The sequence below is a fragment of the Chrysemys picta genome, chromosome 1 (assembly GCF_011386835.1).
Source record: "Chrysemys picta bellii isolate R12L10 chromosome 1, ASM1138683v2, whole genome shotgun sequence".
Lineage (NCBI taxonomy): Eukaryota > Metazoa > Chordata > Testudines > Emydidae > Chrysemys > Chrysemys picta.
In genome coordinates, this window is record NC_088791.1 from 26387504 (window position 1) to 26406579 (window position 19076).

General features: G+C 38.9%; 1 protein-coding gene across 2 annotated transcripts in view; it reads right to left on the reverse strand.

The window, feature by feature from the left end:
• The window catches only part of RELN (reelin), a 452511-nt gene that overhangs the window by 32477 nt on the left and 400958 nt on the right, over positions 1-19076 (reverse strand). For both annotated transcript variants that reach the window (XM_008172472.4, XM_065557727.1), the window contains exons 44-51: positions 16928-17186; positions 13901-14150; positions 11707-11875; positions 7497-7637; positions 5505-5682; positions 2908-3101; positions 1261-1517; positions 25-179 (exon numbers count right to left, since the gene is read on the reverse strand). In XM_008172472.4, the coding sequence (XP_008170694.3) occupies positions 25-179; positions 1261-1517; positions 2908-3101; positions 5505-5682; positions 7497-7637; positions 11707-11875; positions 13901-14150; positions 16928-17186 (1603 nt within the window). The remainder of the gene's footprint in view (positions 1-24; positions 180-1260; positions 1518-2907; positions 3102-5504; positions 5683-7496; positions 7638-11706; positions 11876-13900; positions 14151-16927; positions 17187-19076) is intronic.

Below are 19076 nucleotides of genomic sequence, written 5' to 3' on the forward strand. Positions count from 1 at the left end.
ATATTTAGATGATAAAGATTTTACCTTGAACTGCATAATCCAGCCTTCTGTAGGAGTTAGGTCATGGGTGACCGCATAAACTTCTCTGCCATCATGGCTACCGCAGATCATAACACCATCAGGAGAGTCACAGAATCTTTCAATTGCGCAATCATCATGGAACAGCCAATGTTCATTCACTTGAAAACAAATATGAAAGTCAATATTGTATAACCACAACATTACCTAAAGAAAACAGCAAACGGTGTTTACCAATAAAGATGAGCAATGGATTAAATCTTTAACTATATACAAACTATTTAGTATTGTTCTTTGAAAAATTCCAGAGTACTTTAGTATCCACCATTCCCATATGTCTATACTTAACATTCAGAACAGCCCATGCAATTCTCTGACCATAAACCTGTTCACATAATTTTCAATGCATAAGAATTAAGGACTTGAGAATTGCTCATAATGTTTTGCAATTATGTGGCATACATACCATTGCTGTCTTATTATATAATAATACTGTACTAAATAATATTCTCTTCTTAAAACAAAGTGAAGATCCTGCAATTGACTCTGTGTGGGCAAACCCCGGTAAGTTGAATGGAGATCTGTGAATGCAGAAGTCTGCAAATGTGGAGTCAATTGAAGAATCAGAGCACGTGTGACCAAAGCAATACCACAGTATCTTCAACTAATTAGTCCCACTAGCATGCGCAAATATTTCCTTATTTATATTTTACTAGCTGTAACTCAACAACTTAATCCCCTGGGTAACTATTTTAAAAATCATTGCTAGCAAATGTCTGCAAAATAGGAAACAAATACTCAATGTAGGAAATCCTTTTAGAATAATGTGGCATTCAGTCAAATAATATTTGTTCCTGGAAACAATAACAGAAAATTCTGCTGTGCTACATGGTACAGAAATAAGAAAAAAAAATCTAGACAATTCTTTTTCTTTGCAGAGAAATGTCTCATAAGTGATTTCACTAGTAAGAAACCATTTTGTATAAAATATTGGTTATTTGAAAAACTGACTGCAAGATTTCTTTAAAATTTGTATTTCCTTTCCCCCCATATTTACTTCCCCCTTTCCCTCCATGCACAGTTTGTAGATTTAAAAGCAGTTTGTTACATGTTGTTGGTTAAAAAAAAGAACAGTAAAGGGACTGGCTCTGACATCCATTGTGGTGAGACCAACAAGATCAGATTTAGAAGTAGCTGTACTGACTTCCTGCTCTTTGGCTCTGATCGATATCAAACTTTTACCTGTCGTTTTGTCTTCTGTAAACATGTCAAAAGCGATCCTCCCAATGGGTCCTGCATCTGCAGGAGAGCGTTCGTGTTGTGGGAGTGGAGCACTGCTAAAAGTGTCTAACATCACTGTCCTCTGATCAGCAGAGCCAGATATCAGCACATTGTCAATAGCCCAGTCATTCTGATCTAAGCCGTCATGTTTAGGTTGCCACCAGCGGAAACGGGTTCCGAGAGCTTTGGCCTCATGAGGAAGGAGAATGTTCACAAAGCTAAAATGTAATAATGGAGATAAGTCATGTGACAGCCACATCTCAATCTCTTGAATTTTGAAAAGAAAAAACGAAGTTTTAAATAAGCAGCTGAATGGGGCTTTTAACAACACTAGGCCAGATTCTTTGACCAAGTCCATCCTATTTGCCCTAGGATGCAAAGGGGCGGAATCTAACCCTAGCTCTCCTCACTGTAGTAGACTCTTCAATGGACACAGAGCCTTTAAGACTGGTTCCTATTTCATTGTCTCAGCAGCATCTGACACAGGAGATGTATTATGAGTGGAGAGGGACAGGGAGGAAGAGTAGCCAGAGTATGGTGTGTACTGGGTATGCTTAAGTGGACAATCCCTTTAGGGAACTCTGCCAGTGATGCAGGTTTAGCGTAGCCCCATAGCTGCTCTAACTTGCTCCAGAGGCAGGCAGAGAATCAGGGAGCCATAACCATTTCAAGAAATTATATGCTGAAGTGGAATCAAGATATTAATTTGATATTAACGTGAATCAAGATGTTTATTTTCAAAGCTGGAGACACTGATCATATAACAATGTTTTATTGCAATTACCTTATTTCCTTTATAGCAAATGACTAATGCAGACATGGGTTAAAATGGCACTGATTCCTTGTAGTATTAGGAAGTAATTCATCAGTGCACAGAGGGCCAGTCCAAGGCCTGTGCATCACTTAAGTCCCACTTCAGCATTAAAATAAGACTTAAATGTGGCAGAGACCTTCTGTTTAGACAACAGATCTGCTTTGTGCTTTAGCAAATCAGAAATCAGATGATAAATAAATGTATGTTAAAAATAGTATGGACTTTTATAAATCAAATTAACTCTTCTGACTAGCTATAGTTTTACTTTAACATTTACTTCTGAATAATGGTCAACCATGCACCAGTATAACTGGCTGTCACAGACTCGATCTGATTAAACTGATGGTATACTGCTCTAATGTTTGAAGCCCCATCCTGCCAACACTTACACACATGCTTAAGAGTAGCAGCTGTGTTAGTCTGTATCCGCAAAAAGAACAGGAGTACTTGTGGCACCTTAGAGACTAACAAATTTATTAGAGCATAAGCTTTCGTGGGCTACAGCCCACTTCTTCGGATGCATATAGCTATATATGCTATATATATATATATGCTATATGCATCCGAAGAAGTGGGCTGTAGCCCACGAAAGCTTATGCTCTAATAAATTTGTTAGTCTCTAAGGTGCCACAAATACTCCTGTTCTTTTTACACATGCTTAACTGTAAGCACGCAAGTTAATCAGGTATATAAATGTTTGCAAGATTATTTACACACAGCAATATTAGCAATCAGGGCAGATTCTTTATGAAAAATCCCAAAGAACCAATTAGTAGAAGTATATATTTACAAACCCGGGTTTGCTGAACTGGTCATAGAAAATTTCCATTAAGAGGTTCCAAGTAATGCCACCATTCACGGAGTACTCCAGGAGAACTCCTTGGTTCCGATTGTTAGGAGTTATCAGACATCCATACATGAAATAAAACTGGATGAATTCTGCATTAGTCAGGTTTAAATCCACTGTCACTAATAAACGGCTGCATCCCTAAAAAAAGAAAAGAAAACATATTTTTGTTGGTGTGGCTGTTCAGTTAAGACAATCACCAAGGCTCTGATGCTTTCAATGAATATATTCCTGAAAAATACATTTAATTATTTCATTACTCAGTTGTTTTATGGGAATTAAGTGGTATTTTAAAAGGCCAATCCTTTTAATGGAAAGGCTTCATAAGACTGAACCAATAATCTCAGAATCATAGGACCACAGAAATGTAATACTGGAAGGGACCTCGATAGGACATCCACTCCTCTGCACTGAGGCAGGACTAAGACCTTGGCTACACTACAGGGGAAATTCGATCTAAGCTATGCAATTTGAATTACGTGAATAGCGTAACTCAAATTGACTTAGCTTAGATCTACTTAGATCTACTTACCGCGGGGTCCACACTATGCGATGTCGACTCCTCCTACTCTTCTCAATCCGGTCGAGTACAGGAGTCGACCGGAGAGCGATCTGTGGTCGATTTAGTGGGTGAAGACCCGCTAAATCGATCGCTGATGCATCGATCACTGTTCGTTGATCCCCCGGTAAGTGTAGACAAGCCCCAAGTATTATCTAGACCATCTCTGACAGGTGTTTGTCTAACCTGTTCTAACCTGTGGATGAAAATTCCACAGCCTTCCTAGGTAATTTGTTCCAGTGCTTAATTACCCTTATAGTTACTGAGTTTTTCCTTACATTTAATCTAAATCTCTCTTGCTGCAATTTAAGTCCAATACTTCTTATCTTGTCCTCAGGGGATAAGGAGAACAATTTATCACCCTCTTCTTTATAATAATATTTTATGTGCTTGAAAACTGTTATCATGTCCCCACTCAGTCTTCTCTTCTCCAGACTAAACAAATCCAATTTTTTCAATCTTCCCCTCATAGATCAGGTTTTCCTGACCTTTAATCATTTTTGTTGCTCTCCTATGTACTTTCTCCAATTTTTCTCTCTTTTAAAATGTAAATGATTATTTACAATTTAACAATTTTGCCAGAAGAATGGAACATACCATATCCTTTTTTTAAAATCGCAAGTGTCATATGTAAGATTTTTTTTAACTTGTGAAGGAGATCTGATTTTATGTACATATACACGGAGCAAAATTTCCAAAAATGGGATCTAATTTTGCACCTGCAGCTTTGCATGTCTCACTACCTGAATTGCAGGCTGCAAAGGTTGTTAGATGCCATCTCTCTATTACTTATGCCCAAAACTGATTGTGGCTGAAAAATTTCAGGCAAGAAAATTAGAGACCAGTTTGAGGCTCTTAGAAAATTAGGACCATAATGTCATTCATTGCTCTTTTAAAACAAAAATGGTTTTGCTTTAGATCAGTAATTCTTAATTAGTTAATATTTGTCAAAGCTCTATGGACATGAAAAGGGCTAGACTACATAGTGATAAATAGGCTAATTCTACCTTGTAAAAAGCTTTAAAATATTACAAGTCTACAATTCAATTTGAAGTCCCATGTAACACCACAATAATTAATGCTAAAACAGAATAATTAATGACCTGATCTGCAAACATAATTTCAATTAATTTTCATCTTGAAAGATGTGGATTTACTGTCATAAATTACTATCTATATTTATATGTTTGCAATATTCAGGATCCACTGTATCTTTCTTTTCTTAAATCTAGATTATAAAAATCCTTATCCCCATCTTTTCAACACTGGCTGGAATAAAACACTTCAATTAACATGAAAGTCAACAGTCTGGTGTGTGTAGACCCTCAGGAGACGGAACAATTTTAATAGATTATTTTTACACCTTCTGTAATACAAACTGTATTTTATGAATCACTCAGGCTGCCCGGTGCATTCATGTGGTGTCAACTAACTCTTAATGGGAAAAAGCAGTGAAAAGTTACTGCTTTCAGTTTTTAGGCAATAAGATAGGTCTGGGACTCAGTTTTAAATATACATTAAATAGCCCCCCAAACAAGTATTTTAGACTTTTTAAAGCAGTATTAATATGTACATGCAGTCTAGATAGCACCAGCACCAGACCCTGTAGAAATATTCTTGCCAGAAGTACAAATAATCTGTATGAGCAAGCCATTGATGAATGAGTGGATATAAACACTTCAATAACATGGACTGTGCCTTGGTCTATAGGCTCAATTCTGGGGGCCCCCTCTATGGCTTGTTTCAGAGAGCCTGCACATTGACCTTTCCTTGGCTGATGGAGATGGGATGAGCTGAAAGAGATGTATCCAGTTCTCTGTAGTGTTTCTGGCAGGCACCAGTGCGGAGTCTGCCAGAACTTGACCCCCATCAGGAAAGTAAATATACGTTTTCCATTTATTTCTAATACCTTTTTTAGGTTACTTATTTATTCAGTTTTCTAAATCAATCACATTGAAGAGTTAACCACAGAGTTAAACACCAACCCCGCTGAAATGAAGCGCCATTCCAGATGCCACAGCTCCACAGACTGTGCTCAGTTTCCCTCCATTTACTGTTAGCCAGTTCTGATTAGATGGAGCTCGATTGAAGTTGTCCTTAAGTTGTGTTGGAAGGGATGCCTCTGGCTCATCACAGTAGAGCCCACCCCAGTGTTCATCACAGCTGCAAAGGAAAACAAACACAGAGTAAACTCATTTGGAAACATTTTCTACACCAAGACTTAAAATCATTTTATTCCAGCCTAGGGGATCAAGAGACCATTTGTCTCACCTACAAGCACATGCTTGGAGGAGTCGCCCTGCTGCCTCCTTCTGAAGCTGTTACTGTTTAACAGGATATGTTAATTGTGTAAAGACCTGCATGTGCACGGTTTTAATTCAAGCTGATAATACACCAGGTACATAAGACATGTCTAACACCGAGCTTTATCATTAAAAGAAATGGTATTTTGGTAGACAAATCTAATCAAGATAACATGCCGAGCCTAAGCAAATAAGTTTAAGCATCTTTTGGTGCTAGAACTGTATATCATTTTCTAGTCAGATTTATAGAGGACAGATACTTTTACTGTACCTTGTTTCACAATCCTAGATTCTTGCTGATCTGTAACACCTTTCCACAATATAGCTTTCAGTCAGTGTTTCAAAAATGTAGACAAACATAAAGACATAGCCTGATATTATATAAACGTACCTCAACAGAGAGATGTACTTTGGTTCTTTAGTGCCTTAAGCAGGGAGGCAGATACTGTACAGAAAGTGTCTATGTTGCACTTGGCTCAGTGGATTTTCCTTCTAATGAACATGGTAAAATCATTCAGCTAGGAGCAATTTCTGCTGCCATTTGTGGCTGGAAAGAGTCCCAAATACAGCAGAATGGGTATTATTCTGCTGCCAGGGGGAAGAATTTTGGAAGCCTGTGAAGCTGTGTGTCTAGCTCTTTGGGGCTTGATGTGGACTGTCACACAAGAAGTTTTTTGGGGAAGGGACAGCAGGGTTCCATTGGAAGCTGCCAGCACGTAGCTTGGCATTAGATCATTGAGCCTACACCAGTCCTGAGGCTGAAGTAGCTGCAAACTGGCTTGGTGAAGAGATATCCAGCATCCAGTCAGTTGCTTGGGCTGAGTGCAAGGAACAGGATTTGGGGCATAGTGAACTGGAGTGAAAGCCCCATGTAATTCCAGGGATAATCTTTGTCCCTTTGTTCAGGGGAGTCCAGGAACTGCTCTCTCTGCACTCCTGAGGATGCAAATCATCCCAAAGCGACTGTGCCCCACCCAGGCAATGGCTCATGTACACATTTAAGTGCTGAGAGGGAAGTAAATGACATCAACCTAGAGCAGGGATCGGCAACCTTTGGTATGCGGCCCGCCAGGGTAAGCACCCTGGCGGGCCAGGCCGGTTTGTTTACTTGCCGCATCCACAGGTTTGGCCGATCACGGCTCCCACTGGCTGTGGTTTGCTGCTCCAGGCCAATGGGGGTGGCGGGAAGTGGCAGCCAGCACATCCCCCGTCCCGCACTGCTTCCCGCAGCCCCCATTGGCCTGGAGCAGCAAACTGCGGCCAGTGGGAGCCGCTTGCCAAAGGTTGCCGATCCCTGACCTAGAGGATAGAACAGCTTGTACACTGCCTTTGGGCACCAGGGAACTGGTGGAAGGATTAGCACCATCTCTGTCTAAATTCTCCTTGGTGCAGTCCCAAACCACATTGTCATCAGCATGGCCATGTATCTCTAAGGAAAATCTGGCCCGCAGGAAGTCAGAGGGGATTCACTCACACACTCCAATATGCCCACCTATCCTCCTCTTAGAATTTTATTTCCCCAAGTGATGCTGGTGCCTCTCTCTGTTTCAAAGAAGAAATTCTGCTTTTCTTTAAAAATAATACCTCTTCCAAGCAATTTCCTTGAAATCACACACTAAAATGGGAATGAAAAATCTACATCACTACTTGCCAGAGGGAAACAGCTATACTTACACACAGTTCCCTTGTGTGCACCTCCCGTGGCCACTGCACATATCTATACAGCCATCCCCAATGTAGACATTGTCTATAGCCCATGTTTGCTGCTTGTCAAATGGAGCAGGCTGGTGCCAGCGGAAACGAGTTGCTTGAGACCTTTGGGAAAGAAAAAAAAATACAAACGTAACTCTTCCAGCTGTGCTAAACCATGTTTTGATTAAAAGGAAATACAACTGTGTATGTTCACCCAAACCTGGACCATATTTATAAAGATGATTTATTTACTAACTGAACAAACAAGGGCTGGCTCAAGTGAATTACCGGGCCACTTAATAGGGCCCTCTGCTTGTAAGGCCAAATGTTCACTATGCAGCTTCTCTTCCCACCCTTGCAAAGCTGCTCTGCTGTGCCTGGAGGACAAAGGGAGTTAGTCCCAAGGAAACCATGAGATGATACAGGTCATCATAATGAGCAATGGTCTCATGACAGCCGCTGTCTGATCACTGTCAAGTTTTTGTGTGCATTACGGCAGAGGGGAGATTTAAGGAGGGATCTGAAGGAGAATAATGTGGAGGATGTTTACAAGGAGCTCGTCCCATGCATAAGGGGCAGCATGACATAAAGTATGAAGATGCTTGCTGAAAAATTTTAAAATGGATAATCAAGACTGGCATCATTAGTAGAATAAAGGTGGGGGTCAACGTATCAAGAGCATCTTAGAGACAAAAGGTACAGCAGGGATAGGCCACAAAGGTCCTTAAAAATGAAGACAAGTAGTTTGAGTTTAATTCAGTGCAGAAGGGGGAGAAAATGGAGGTATGACATGGCCGAAGGGATACGCAAAGAATTTCACACTGAAACTGTAATCAGTTCCTGGTGGAGTGGGGTCCTGTATGCTGTATGTTTAGCAGCATTGTCTGAACTGTCCAAACCAAAATGCCAAATACAATCTTAACTTTGAGAGAAGTCTGGATCTAGATCCACATCAAGAGGAAAATTGTGAAGGCAATGAGAGTGACCTTAATTGACCTTAATGGGGCTAGGATTTCATCCTTAGTTAGGCACAGCCTGCTTGAAAGTAATCTGAACACAATATGCATGCTAAAAAATAAAGACATTTTTTGTGACTTCTCATCAGTGTAGTTTCCAGTCTGATTTAGTATATGTTTTGCTGTACTTAGGCAGTAGATGGCAGCATCAAACTACATGTTGCTTTACTCTGAGCACAAAAATAAACCACCTATTAACAAGTAACAGAAGAAGGTTTGTGCAGAAGAAAAAACTCTTTTTTGGCTGGGTCAGTGATTGATATCAGTTTTATCCTAACTTTTTAAAGAAAGTAATTAAACATTTTAATGGGAACTGGTACTGGTAATTTCCCAGTTCAAAAATTAAACAAATTTAGTTTCTGAATTCACCAATATCAGTCTGGAGATTGTAGAGGATGAGCTCAATATGGAGTTATCAAGGTCTCACGAATCATAATCAATAGACTCTTGAAATCATCCACAATTTCAGAAAATTAAGTCTATTCTGTTTCCAATCTATAGTTCTGTCTGATATTCACTAAATCTAAGATAAAGGCTGTTTTATTTCCCGACTCTTCCATTTTTCAGTATAATCCCTTATCTATGAAGAAATGCATTGTTTACACATGCAAGAAAATGTTTTATTTTTCTGAATCTCTACTATTTTAACTTTTTTATGTTAGTTATTTAATAACTTGTTGTAACATATGTGGTGGAACTGGAAAGGAATTAGATAATCCAAAATAACAGTTACTCTCTCATGAGTAAAATCACAACATTCAGAGGTTTTAACTACTGCGATGATCTGTAATTTAGACCCAACATGGGCTTTCTCAGAGAAAGCTCACAGATTAGCTCACCCATGTAGAATGTTTGAGTTTCTTCTTCTTTTTTTTAATCATGAGGAAGATCTTGTGGAAAAAACACAAACCCTGAGTCTCAGGTTTGGCAACTTCTATGACTTTTTATGGAATCTAGCAAATCAATGGTTCTCCTGGGAGAACCTTTATATTCTGATTTATATTTTAAAATCAAATCTGAGACATAAGAAATAACTATTCACAGTCTCATCTAGGCCACAAGTTACGTAGCACTCTGGAGTACATAAACCCCAGAAGGCCACGTATGGATACTGTTCTCTAGGCCAAATTATTGGATAGAATGACTGGCAAGTTGCATAAAATGCCCACAAAAATGAGCTAATAAACCACGGAGAGGAGCAAAGCAGCTCAAAGAACAGAGTGCCTTTGTAAATGAGATGCCTCCCCCTCCTAGCAGTACTAGTTCCTATTCTAAATCCCAGACCCTCTTCCTGCTGGGATCCTAGGGCTGTAGTAACCCTTCTCTCACCCAACCCTTGTCTTAAATAATAAAGATAACTTTGTGGTGTGTGATTGTGGTGGGAGGCCTCCTACCACTGACTGTAGCATACGGCAAGAGGCAAAGCTATTGGTCTAAGCGGAGCAATGGTAGCTGTGGGGTCAGTCAAAGAGAGTCTGACTTAATCCTAGGATTCTTGGAGGTTCCTTTCAGATCCAGATTAAATTGGGTTAGAATGTCCATGGAACCCATTATCTTGATTCAACCCCAGAGAACTCCTTTCTCACAAAAAGTGTGAACTTTAAACATTTAACAATGCGACCAATTGATTATGCAAAATATATATGTAAAGCAATAGAAAAGGGTAGCCAGACTAGATGAGGCCAACAGACAGTGAGATATACAAATAACACTGCCTTATGAAGATACTTAAAGGGACTGGATGCCTCACTTGTTTAATAATGGGACATGGAGTTTTTCAGTAGTAGTTTGCTAGTTCTAATCCAGGTTAGGGTAATAGAAAATAATGTAATTCCTAGTAAACAGAGGTCCATGTGACAGAAACCACAACTGGCACTATGCTGATCTTCACGGCAATCTTATCAGAGTAAAAATGAAATAAAATTGGAGTCTAAACTACCTTCTTGCCCCTAGCTGGGCCTTGCAAGTCAAAGTTGAGGTATGTTGGCAGGGCATTATGGGGAAACTGGTTCTGACAATGCCCTGCTGAACCTTTTTTGTGAACAGATAGAGAACTTCTGTCTCTAGCATTGTCAGTACAGAACATCTTCTTTCACACACAAAATTCAACCCCAAAGTGAAAACAAGTTTTTTTTTTTAAAAGAATGTACTAAAAGGAAGTGAAGGTGATAATGGGACTTTTTTAAAACAATGAACAATATGTGAAAGAAGAGTCATATGTGACAAGTAAAACAGAAAAACAAGAAGCATCAAAATATTACTTAATAATATAAATTTGCAGCCAATAACAGCAAGTACAGGAAGCAGGTGGGGATTTAGACAATAGAATTAACCAACAACCTCCAAAACCACTGACGGTAGCATAGAGCTACACAGTGTAATGACGGTAACCATAACATTGCAATTCTTATCAAAGTCCAAACTGACAGAGGCTCTTCTTAAATCATAGGTATATTTAATCTACTAAAGACCACATTATGCCTAGCTGCCCACTGGGTGCACTAAGGGGCACAAGTAGCCTCCTCCTCTCTTGCATCCCACAAACTGGGGATAAGTGCATTTGCTGTGCTTTCCAGAGCATAGGAATTACTTCAATCTAGCACCCTTTGGGGCACAAGATACCCCAGAGAGGATGGGGAGAGGTCAGGGCCAGGGCTCCACTGCACCCTCAACACTGCCCAGTGGAGGTGTCAGAGCCTGCAGGGGATGGGGGTGGGGGGCGGGAAGAGTAGTGCAACACACACCAAAGGGATGTAACCAAGGGCATGTTCCCATGAGGGCCCAAAGGACAGAGTGATTCTGCCTATTGCTGCATATCTGCGTATTGCTCTCTCCTCTCAAATTGGACCTCTGCCATGCTTGCACTAAAGGGACAAATGGATGGATACTGTAGAGAGGATAGATGTGTGAGAGTCAATTGTCTTTTGTCTGCTCCCATCAATCCTGGCTATTTAAAATATGCTAAGCAGGAAACCTAACCTCCCCATTTCTAAATAACTGGTAAATGCACATAGTAATTCTGTACGTCTTACTCAGAGCATAATGGCATTTTCATTTGCTCATCTGTACCCACACAATCAGCACAAAAACAGCAATACATTTTAGTTCAAGATTGTATTACATTAGGTCTTGTCAGATTTGTGCACTAAGATTTTCTCTATTCAAAATGTATCTACCTAGTATAATGAGGCAGGGGCAAAGTAATCCTGGTCCATTTGTTGAATGTGTCTGATACCAGAATCCTTTGGAGATGGTACTTGTTGCATTCTACGTTAGTGGGCAGGCAGTCTTTCAGTATTGGGTGCCATGTCAATCCGAGATTCACTGAATACTCCAGCTCAATAGCTAAAAATTGAAAGATAATAAATTAGTTAATACAGAAACTTGTATGCTTTAAGTGAATATGTTGTACCAAACTGGTGACCCCAGAAGACTTCCTTGTTGTCCCTATATATATCTTGACAACTCAGAAGTTTACAGTTGCAGCAGGGGAAGTTTCCAGATTCTCTGACACCAAAAACACAGGCTTGCTCTTGAGCTAAGGAGGAACCTCTATTAGCTGGTAGCATTACAGGACCTATGACACAGTTGATCAGTTCTTATTCTATGCAGTAGAAGGCAGAAGAGCATCTCTACACTAGCCACTTCATTAGAATATCTTACATAAAACTCTTTTCAACTGAGTTTTTCACCTAGTGATCTTGTTTTCAGTTATATATTTCATTATCTAGCCATATCAAATCAACAAAGACATTCAAACACAGCAAAAATCAGCAATTAAACTTATTTTAAGCTTATTGCTTATAAACTTTCATAATAAGAATAATGGGTAATCAAACTGGATATAAACTTCAGTTTATTTCCTCATAATGGCTGCAAAAAAGTTTAAGTAACAATAAGCACAGACCGTAAACTTTAAATAAATGTTCCAGCTGCCAGGCATTCTGGCTGTATGAAACACTGAGTGATTGATGGTTACAGTTACATTAGTGGTAATTCGGCTTATCTTTTTTGATTCTGCTACCCTTAATAATTCTGAATAACCCTCAATCACACAATCCGTCCCACTCAATGTCTGAGATCAGAACTGAGCATTATATAAATAAAAGGATAAGTTTGTACAAGTAGTTTTTAACATTAATTTTTCATCAAAATGAAGTCCTTCCTCTATCAGGACTAGAAGCACATGATTAGTTAGAGTCCTGCCTAACTGGATATTCAATTAAAATAATGTTAAGGGCAAAACAACAAAACAAAGGAAATTCTTACCTGGCAAGATATAACTAATCTGTTGAAACACTCTTACTCTTAACGGGGATGCTGTAGTGGCTTTAACACCATATGGAAAGAAATTATTATGCATGGGGCAGTAGCTAATTTCTAGGTTTAGATATCTTGGTTACTTCCATAAATTTCAGAATAACAAAATCAGTTAATCTACTTTCGGGATTTACTGGAAACCCAATTTCCATTTTTATGCAGAATCCCAAAGGAATTGCCAGAAGCTCAATGAAATTATATATATTACATTAATAAAACTAAATTAAAAGAATGTTATGTAGGTTGCAAAGTCAAACACACAAAAGTTATAAAATGCCAGTATTTAATTCTTTGTTGTGCATATGCATTGACACAGTTTTTAATTATGCAGTCACACTCTTTTTTCCATAGGACCCCTACCTCATTCACTGCATAGAATTATACAGGTATGAAAGCTCTAAAACATGTTCAGGATTTCATGTAAATGATGATAATAAAAAACCCTTTGTGCCTGATTATGATCTAATTTGCATCAGGTTTATATCAGTGTAAACTATTCCTGATTTACATTGGTGCAAGTGAGATCAGAATTACGACTTTGTTCTCTGCATTTGCACTAAGCACATCAGTTTTAAGCATTGTCTATTGTGCAATTGTGGAGGATGTGAAGCTACGAAACAAGAGATTTATGCTGGAAACATCAAGCTACTTGGCATTAGACATGTATTATCTAGAGTTGAGAGCAATGTAACCACAAGAAATGGATGTGCCAAACTATTAGACTGCATCTACATTTGGGATCTATTAACCTGTCTAAATGAATTAAACTGAAACTTGAATTCTTATAAACTACATCTTAAATGCTTGTACAGCACACAAGGCAAAAACTCAGTGCATACATTCATGCACATTGTAAATCTTTTGGTTTGTCTCAGCCTCCAGACACCAACAATAAATGCCGAAATTGCAATTTCCTTATAGAAAAACTATTTTCCCTGTTTTGTTTCTGTACTTTGGTATAGTAGACAGCTGAAACAGAAAATAAGTAGCAATACTTTCCTATATATAAAAGGAGAACAGAAAGTATATGATTTATGAAGAAGACCTCACCATAACAGGAGTCAGTGACAGAGCAGGATGCTGCAAAGTCTATTTGTATGAAAGAATCCTCATTAACCACAATGTCAGTGGTTACAACATAACGGGTGCTAGCTTTCTCGATGAAAACCAGTGCATCCCCAGTAGAACCACAGACTGGCATCTTTGTTCCACCTGGATGGAGCAGCCACTTCCTGCTATCCAGTGTGGTAAAATCATCTTCTATTACTGTGTTACCAGAAATATTTCCACCAATAAGAATCTGAAACATGAAAATAGGAGTTTGTTTATTTTATGTAACGAAAATATAAAGTTCAGAAGTTTTTACAGACTCATAGGAATTTCATAGAATCCTAGAGCTGGAACATAAGAACAGCCATAGTGGGTCAGACCAATGGTCCATCTAGCTCAGTATCCTGTCTTCTAACAGTGGACAATGCCAGATGCTTCAGAGAAAATGAACAGAACAGACAATCATTGAGTGATCCATCCCTGTCATCCACTCCCAGATTCTGGCAATCAGAGGCTAGGGACACCTGGAGCAGTGGTTCTCAATGAAAGGTCTGGGGCCCCCTTGGGGACCTTGGGTAGGTTTCAGGGGGGCCACCAAGCAGGGGCAGCATTAGAATTGCTGGGGCCCAGGGTAGAAAGATGAAGTCCGACTGCATGGGGCTGAAGTCCAGGGCCCTGAGCCCCGCCACCTGGGGCTGAAGCCAAAGCCTGAGCAATGTAGCTTTGGTATGGGGACCCAGGCTATTGCCTTGCTTGCTAGCCCCTAAATTGGCCCTGGCTTTTATATGCAGAAAACCAGTGACTGTGGCACAGATGGGCTGTGGAGTTTTTATAGCATATTGGGGGCCCCTCAGAAAGAAAAAGGTTTAGAACCTCTGACCTAGAGAATAGGGTTGCATTCCTGACCATCTGGCTAATAGCCATTAATAGACCTATCCTCCAGGAAATTATCTAATTCTTTTTTGAACCCAGTTATAGTTTTGGCTTTTACAACATCCCATGACAAAGAGTTCCACAGGTTGACTGTGTGTTGTGTGAAGAAGTATTTCCTTTTGTTTGTTTTAGACCCGCCCCCTATTGATTTCCATGGGTGACCCCTGGTTCTTGTGTTATGAGAAGGAGTAAATAACACTTCCTTATTTACTTTCTCCACACTAGTCATGATTTTATAGACCTCAATCATATCCCCCCATAGTCATCTCTCATCCAAGCTGAAAAGTCCCAGTCTTTTTAATCTCACCTTACATGGAAGCTGGTTCATACCTTTAATCATGTTTGTTGTTCTTCTTTGTACCTTTTCAATTCTGATATATTTTTTTAGAGATGATGCAACTAGAACTGCATGCAGTATTCAAGATATGGGTCTACCATGGCTTTGTATAGTGGCATTATGATATTTTCTGTCTTATTATCTATCCCTTTCCTAATGGTTCCTAACTTTCCGTCAGCTTTTTTGATTGCTGCTGCACATTGAGCAGATGTTTTCAGAGAACTATCCACAATGACTCCAAGATCTCTTACTTGAGTGATAACAGCTGATTTAGAACCCATCATTTTGTATGTATAGCTGGGATTATGTTTTCCAATGTACATTACTTAGCATTGATCAACTCTGAATTTCATCTGCCATTTTGTTGCCCAGTTTCTTAGTTTTGTGAGATCCCTTTGTAGCTCTTCACAGTCTGCTTTGGACTTACTATCTTGATGGTATCTTAACTATCTTGATAGTCTAGTCCATGCTCTGCTAATATAGGATTATTCCATATTCCCCAGTGCTTGATTTTATCTGAATTTTCAAAAAAGGGATCAAAATTTACATTGTACAGACAGGTTATAAGAAAAGGGAGTAACTCAAAGGAGTCCATGTTGGAAAAGCAGCCACGCAAAAGGAGGAGAGGAAAAAAATAAATGCAGACATGGGGCTTGATCTTGTAAACATTTGCACACATGGGTAACTATATTCACATAAATAGGCCACTGAACTACTGACTCATGAAGTAAAATTACTCACATGCGTAAGTGTCTGCAGGGTCCTGCCCACAACAATTATTTTCTTGTTGACTGTTTAAGTGCAGTATAACTTTATGCATTTTGAATGGAATTCTGACTCTGCTGAAGTCAGTGGGAGTTTTGTCATTGAGTTCAGTAGGGTCAGAATTTCACTGTTGGTTTCCAGTCAGCATGAAATTTATTATTTATCTGTTTTTCTGAATTCAGTTCAAAATTGTGTGTTTTGACAATGGTTAAATAATTGTGAGGACCTAGGAATTAAAAGTTGTTCTCTCCTTTAAACGAAGGAAAGGAAAGAATTTTTGCAATATTGATATTTGACAAGGCTGAAAATTCAATATCTGGGAATTTCAGAGATGACCTGAGCTAACAATTATAAAAAATGTACACAAATATTTTACAATATTGGCCCCAAACAATGCAATAACATCACTGTTAGACATAGAGCCAGAGTCTCCTCCACTTACACTTGTTTTACATCACTGTGACACCAGTGACTTTAGGAGAGTTACTCCAGATTTATACCAATGTTCATGTAAAGAATATTTTTGATAACTAGTGTAGAATAATGTATAGAGGGAAACCCCAATCCTGAATACTCCCAAACTTTCAATATGTTCAAAATTGGAAGATGGATCCAGATCTAAGTTTTGCAAGTAACTCATCTCTTTATGTGCCAAACCAAACGTCATATCTGTACCTCTTGAGTTTCTGAGTTTCCCAGTTTAGATCCAGATACGTATTTTCCACATTAAGCCCGTCTCTAATCTTCACCTATTTTTTTTTTTACAAATTGACATTATCCATATGTCAAGGCCCTATCTAACTCTGATACGGATATCCCTCACCCAACACGAGAACTGCATATTAGAAATGGAAAAGCTCTTAAATATTAGGTTTGATCATCCTAACAGTTTTCTAGGTACAGCTGGTAAAGGAACAGCTATAAAACACAGTGGAAATATTAAGATTGATGGCAATGTGAGGTAATACTGTAAAGCACAAAAGATAAATTACCTGATCAATTACCCATGGGCTGTAAAAATGCCCATTCTCAGATGGTTGCCACCAGCGGAGACGAGTGGAGCTGGAACGGGCCTTCAAGGGAATTTCCAGAGCAATGTATCGGCCTACATTGCTCGAATTACTGAAGAGGAATTCCTGCAGCAGGCTCCATGTGAGGCCCCCATTGAGTGAATATTGCAAAAGCACAGGTTGGCTTCTGGGGTCTGGAACTCCCTTACCGCATCCCAGTCTCATGAAGAACTGCACAAATCTAACATCAGTAACAATTACTGTAAAACATTTCTTCACAGAAAACCCTGTATAATCAGTTGAGGACTAGAGGAAACTCAGCGCTTATCCAATCAGTTTTGGTTTTTATTGCAGGGAATACTATTTAACAAATATTCTAATTACAGAGACAGTGTCTGTACATACAAAAATATCTGCCAGCTCCTCCATAAAGCAAATGATCACATTTTTTGTTTCTTTTCTAGCCCGGTGTATTCTTGGTAGAAGGAAGACTCCACTTTAGGAGAGATTTTCCGTCTCCCTCTCCACAGGTCATGGAGACTAAAGCAGACAGTAGTGGTGGTAATACATCTGATTTGTGTGTGGAGAGGTGTTAGGTATAGGAAGTTAAACAAAGGTATTCATGTACCCTTCACGCATTTGTGTGCAAAACTGATATTTTTGCAAATATCAGCAAATTTGACCTGGAGTGAAATTTTACCCTTTCAGCCTGTTGGCATAGAGTTTAATGGTCAAAATAGCAACCGATGGCTCTAGGGAGAGAGTATGATTTTTTTTATGAATTTGCTCTAGGGCAAAAATTCACTAAGTCTTGTTATTTTGACAAAAACAGAGAAAAACTGGCAGTGAAAACAAAAAATGTTTAACTTCTGAGCTGATGAAAAAAGGTATGTTTTTGTCCATTTAATCAGATATGAAAATTTAGTCTAAACTTCACACTGCTTTACACATACTGGGGGGAAATCCTTGTCCCTTTGAAGTCAATAGCAAAACTCCCATTGACCTCAATGGATGCAGTATTTCACACACCTTCTAATGGCCTGTATGAAATTTGTATGAAATTAGGGAATCCTTCCTTTTGAGGTACCACAGCGATGTTTGAACAGCTACACCAACTCCATGTAGTACACAAAGAATTGTCAAGGACTTATTCAGTTATGATCCTATAATATTTTATATTCATTAATCCACACCATTATGCTCCATCTACTATTGTTTTATTTAGTAGAGTTTCAGGTTTTTTGGTACCCACATAAAATGGGATATATGCACATGAACTTTTTTAGCATATGGAATTTAACATCTGGAGATAGTATACTGAGCTACATGGATTGTTGATTTGATCTGGTATGGCAATTTCTACAATTCCTAACTGCTGTGTATTGTAGGCTAGCACAGTCAGCATTACTAGTCTATTTTTTTCAGAGAATCCCTCATGAGAAAGTACATGGCTTTTAGCATGGTTACTGACCCCACTGCTCCTACATTTACACTCGATAGTTCCTTTTATAAGATCTATTGGTGATTCCTAATCTCAGAGGGCAAAATTAATGCCTGACGTAAGTGGACACAGCACCTAATGACTTCAATGGGACTTGGCTCAGTTATATCAGGGATGAATTTGGTCCAGAGTTTAGCAGGAGGCCTATGAAGCTAACTTGGAAATTAATGAACTACAATAGTAGTGGAATGCTAGAGAATAGTCATCCAAAATGTTGTTTTATCCACAGAAAAGAAGAAAAGATAGTTATTTGCTGACTTTTCCTACTGCAGACACAAGAAATTAAATATGAGGGCCTGTTTTTTCTTTCTTTTTTTGTCAGCATGGCATTCATTTATCTTCAGTCTTGGAGAAAATTGGGATTTTACATATAACACCTTGAGGTCAATGTATGCAAATCCAGCTACAGCTTACCACAGAGAAGAGATAAATGACAATGCTTTGAACACAAGAGAGAAGGAAAACACATTGTGGATTAGTCTAATGGAGCATCATACAAGGACTCTTGTATCTTTTGTGAAATAGTGTTGTTAATTTTAGAACAGCCTAGAAAATCAAATTACTGAAAAAGTACTGATGTCTTTGGTTACCAAGCTGTAAAACCCAATTTGTCTTGGTTTGAGGAACCTT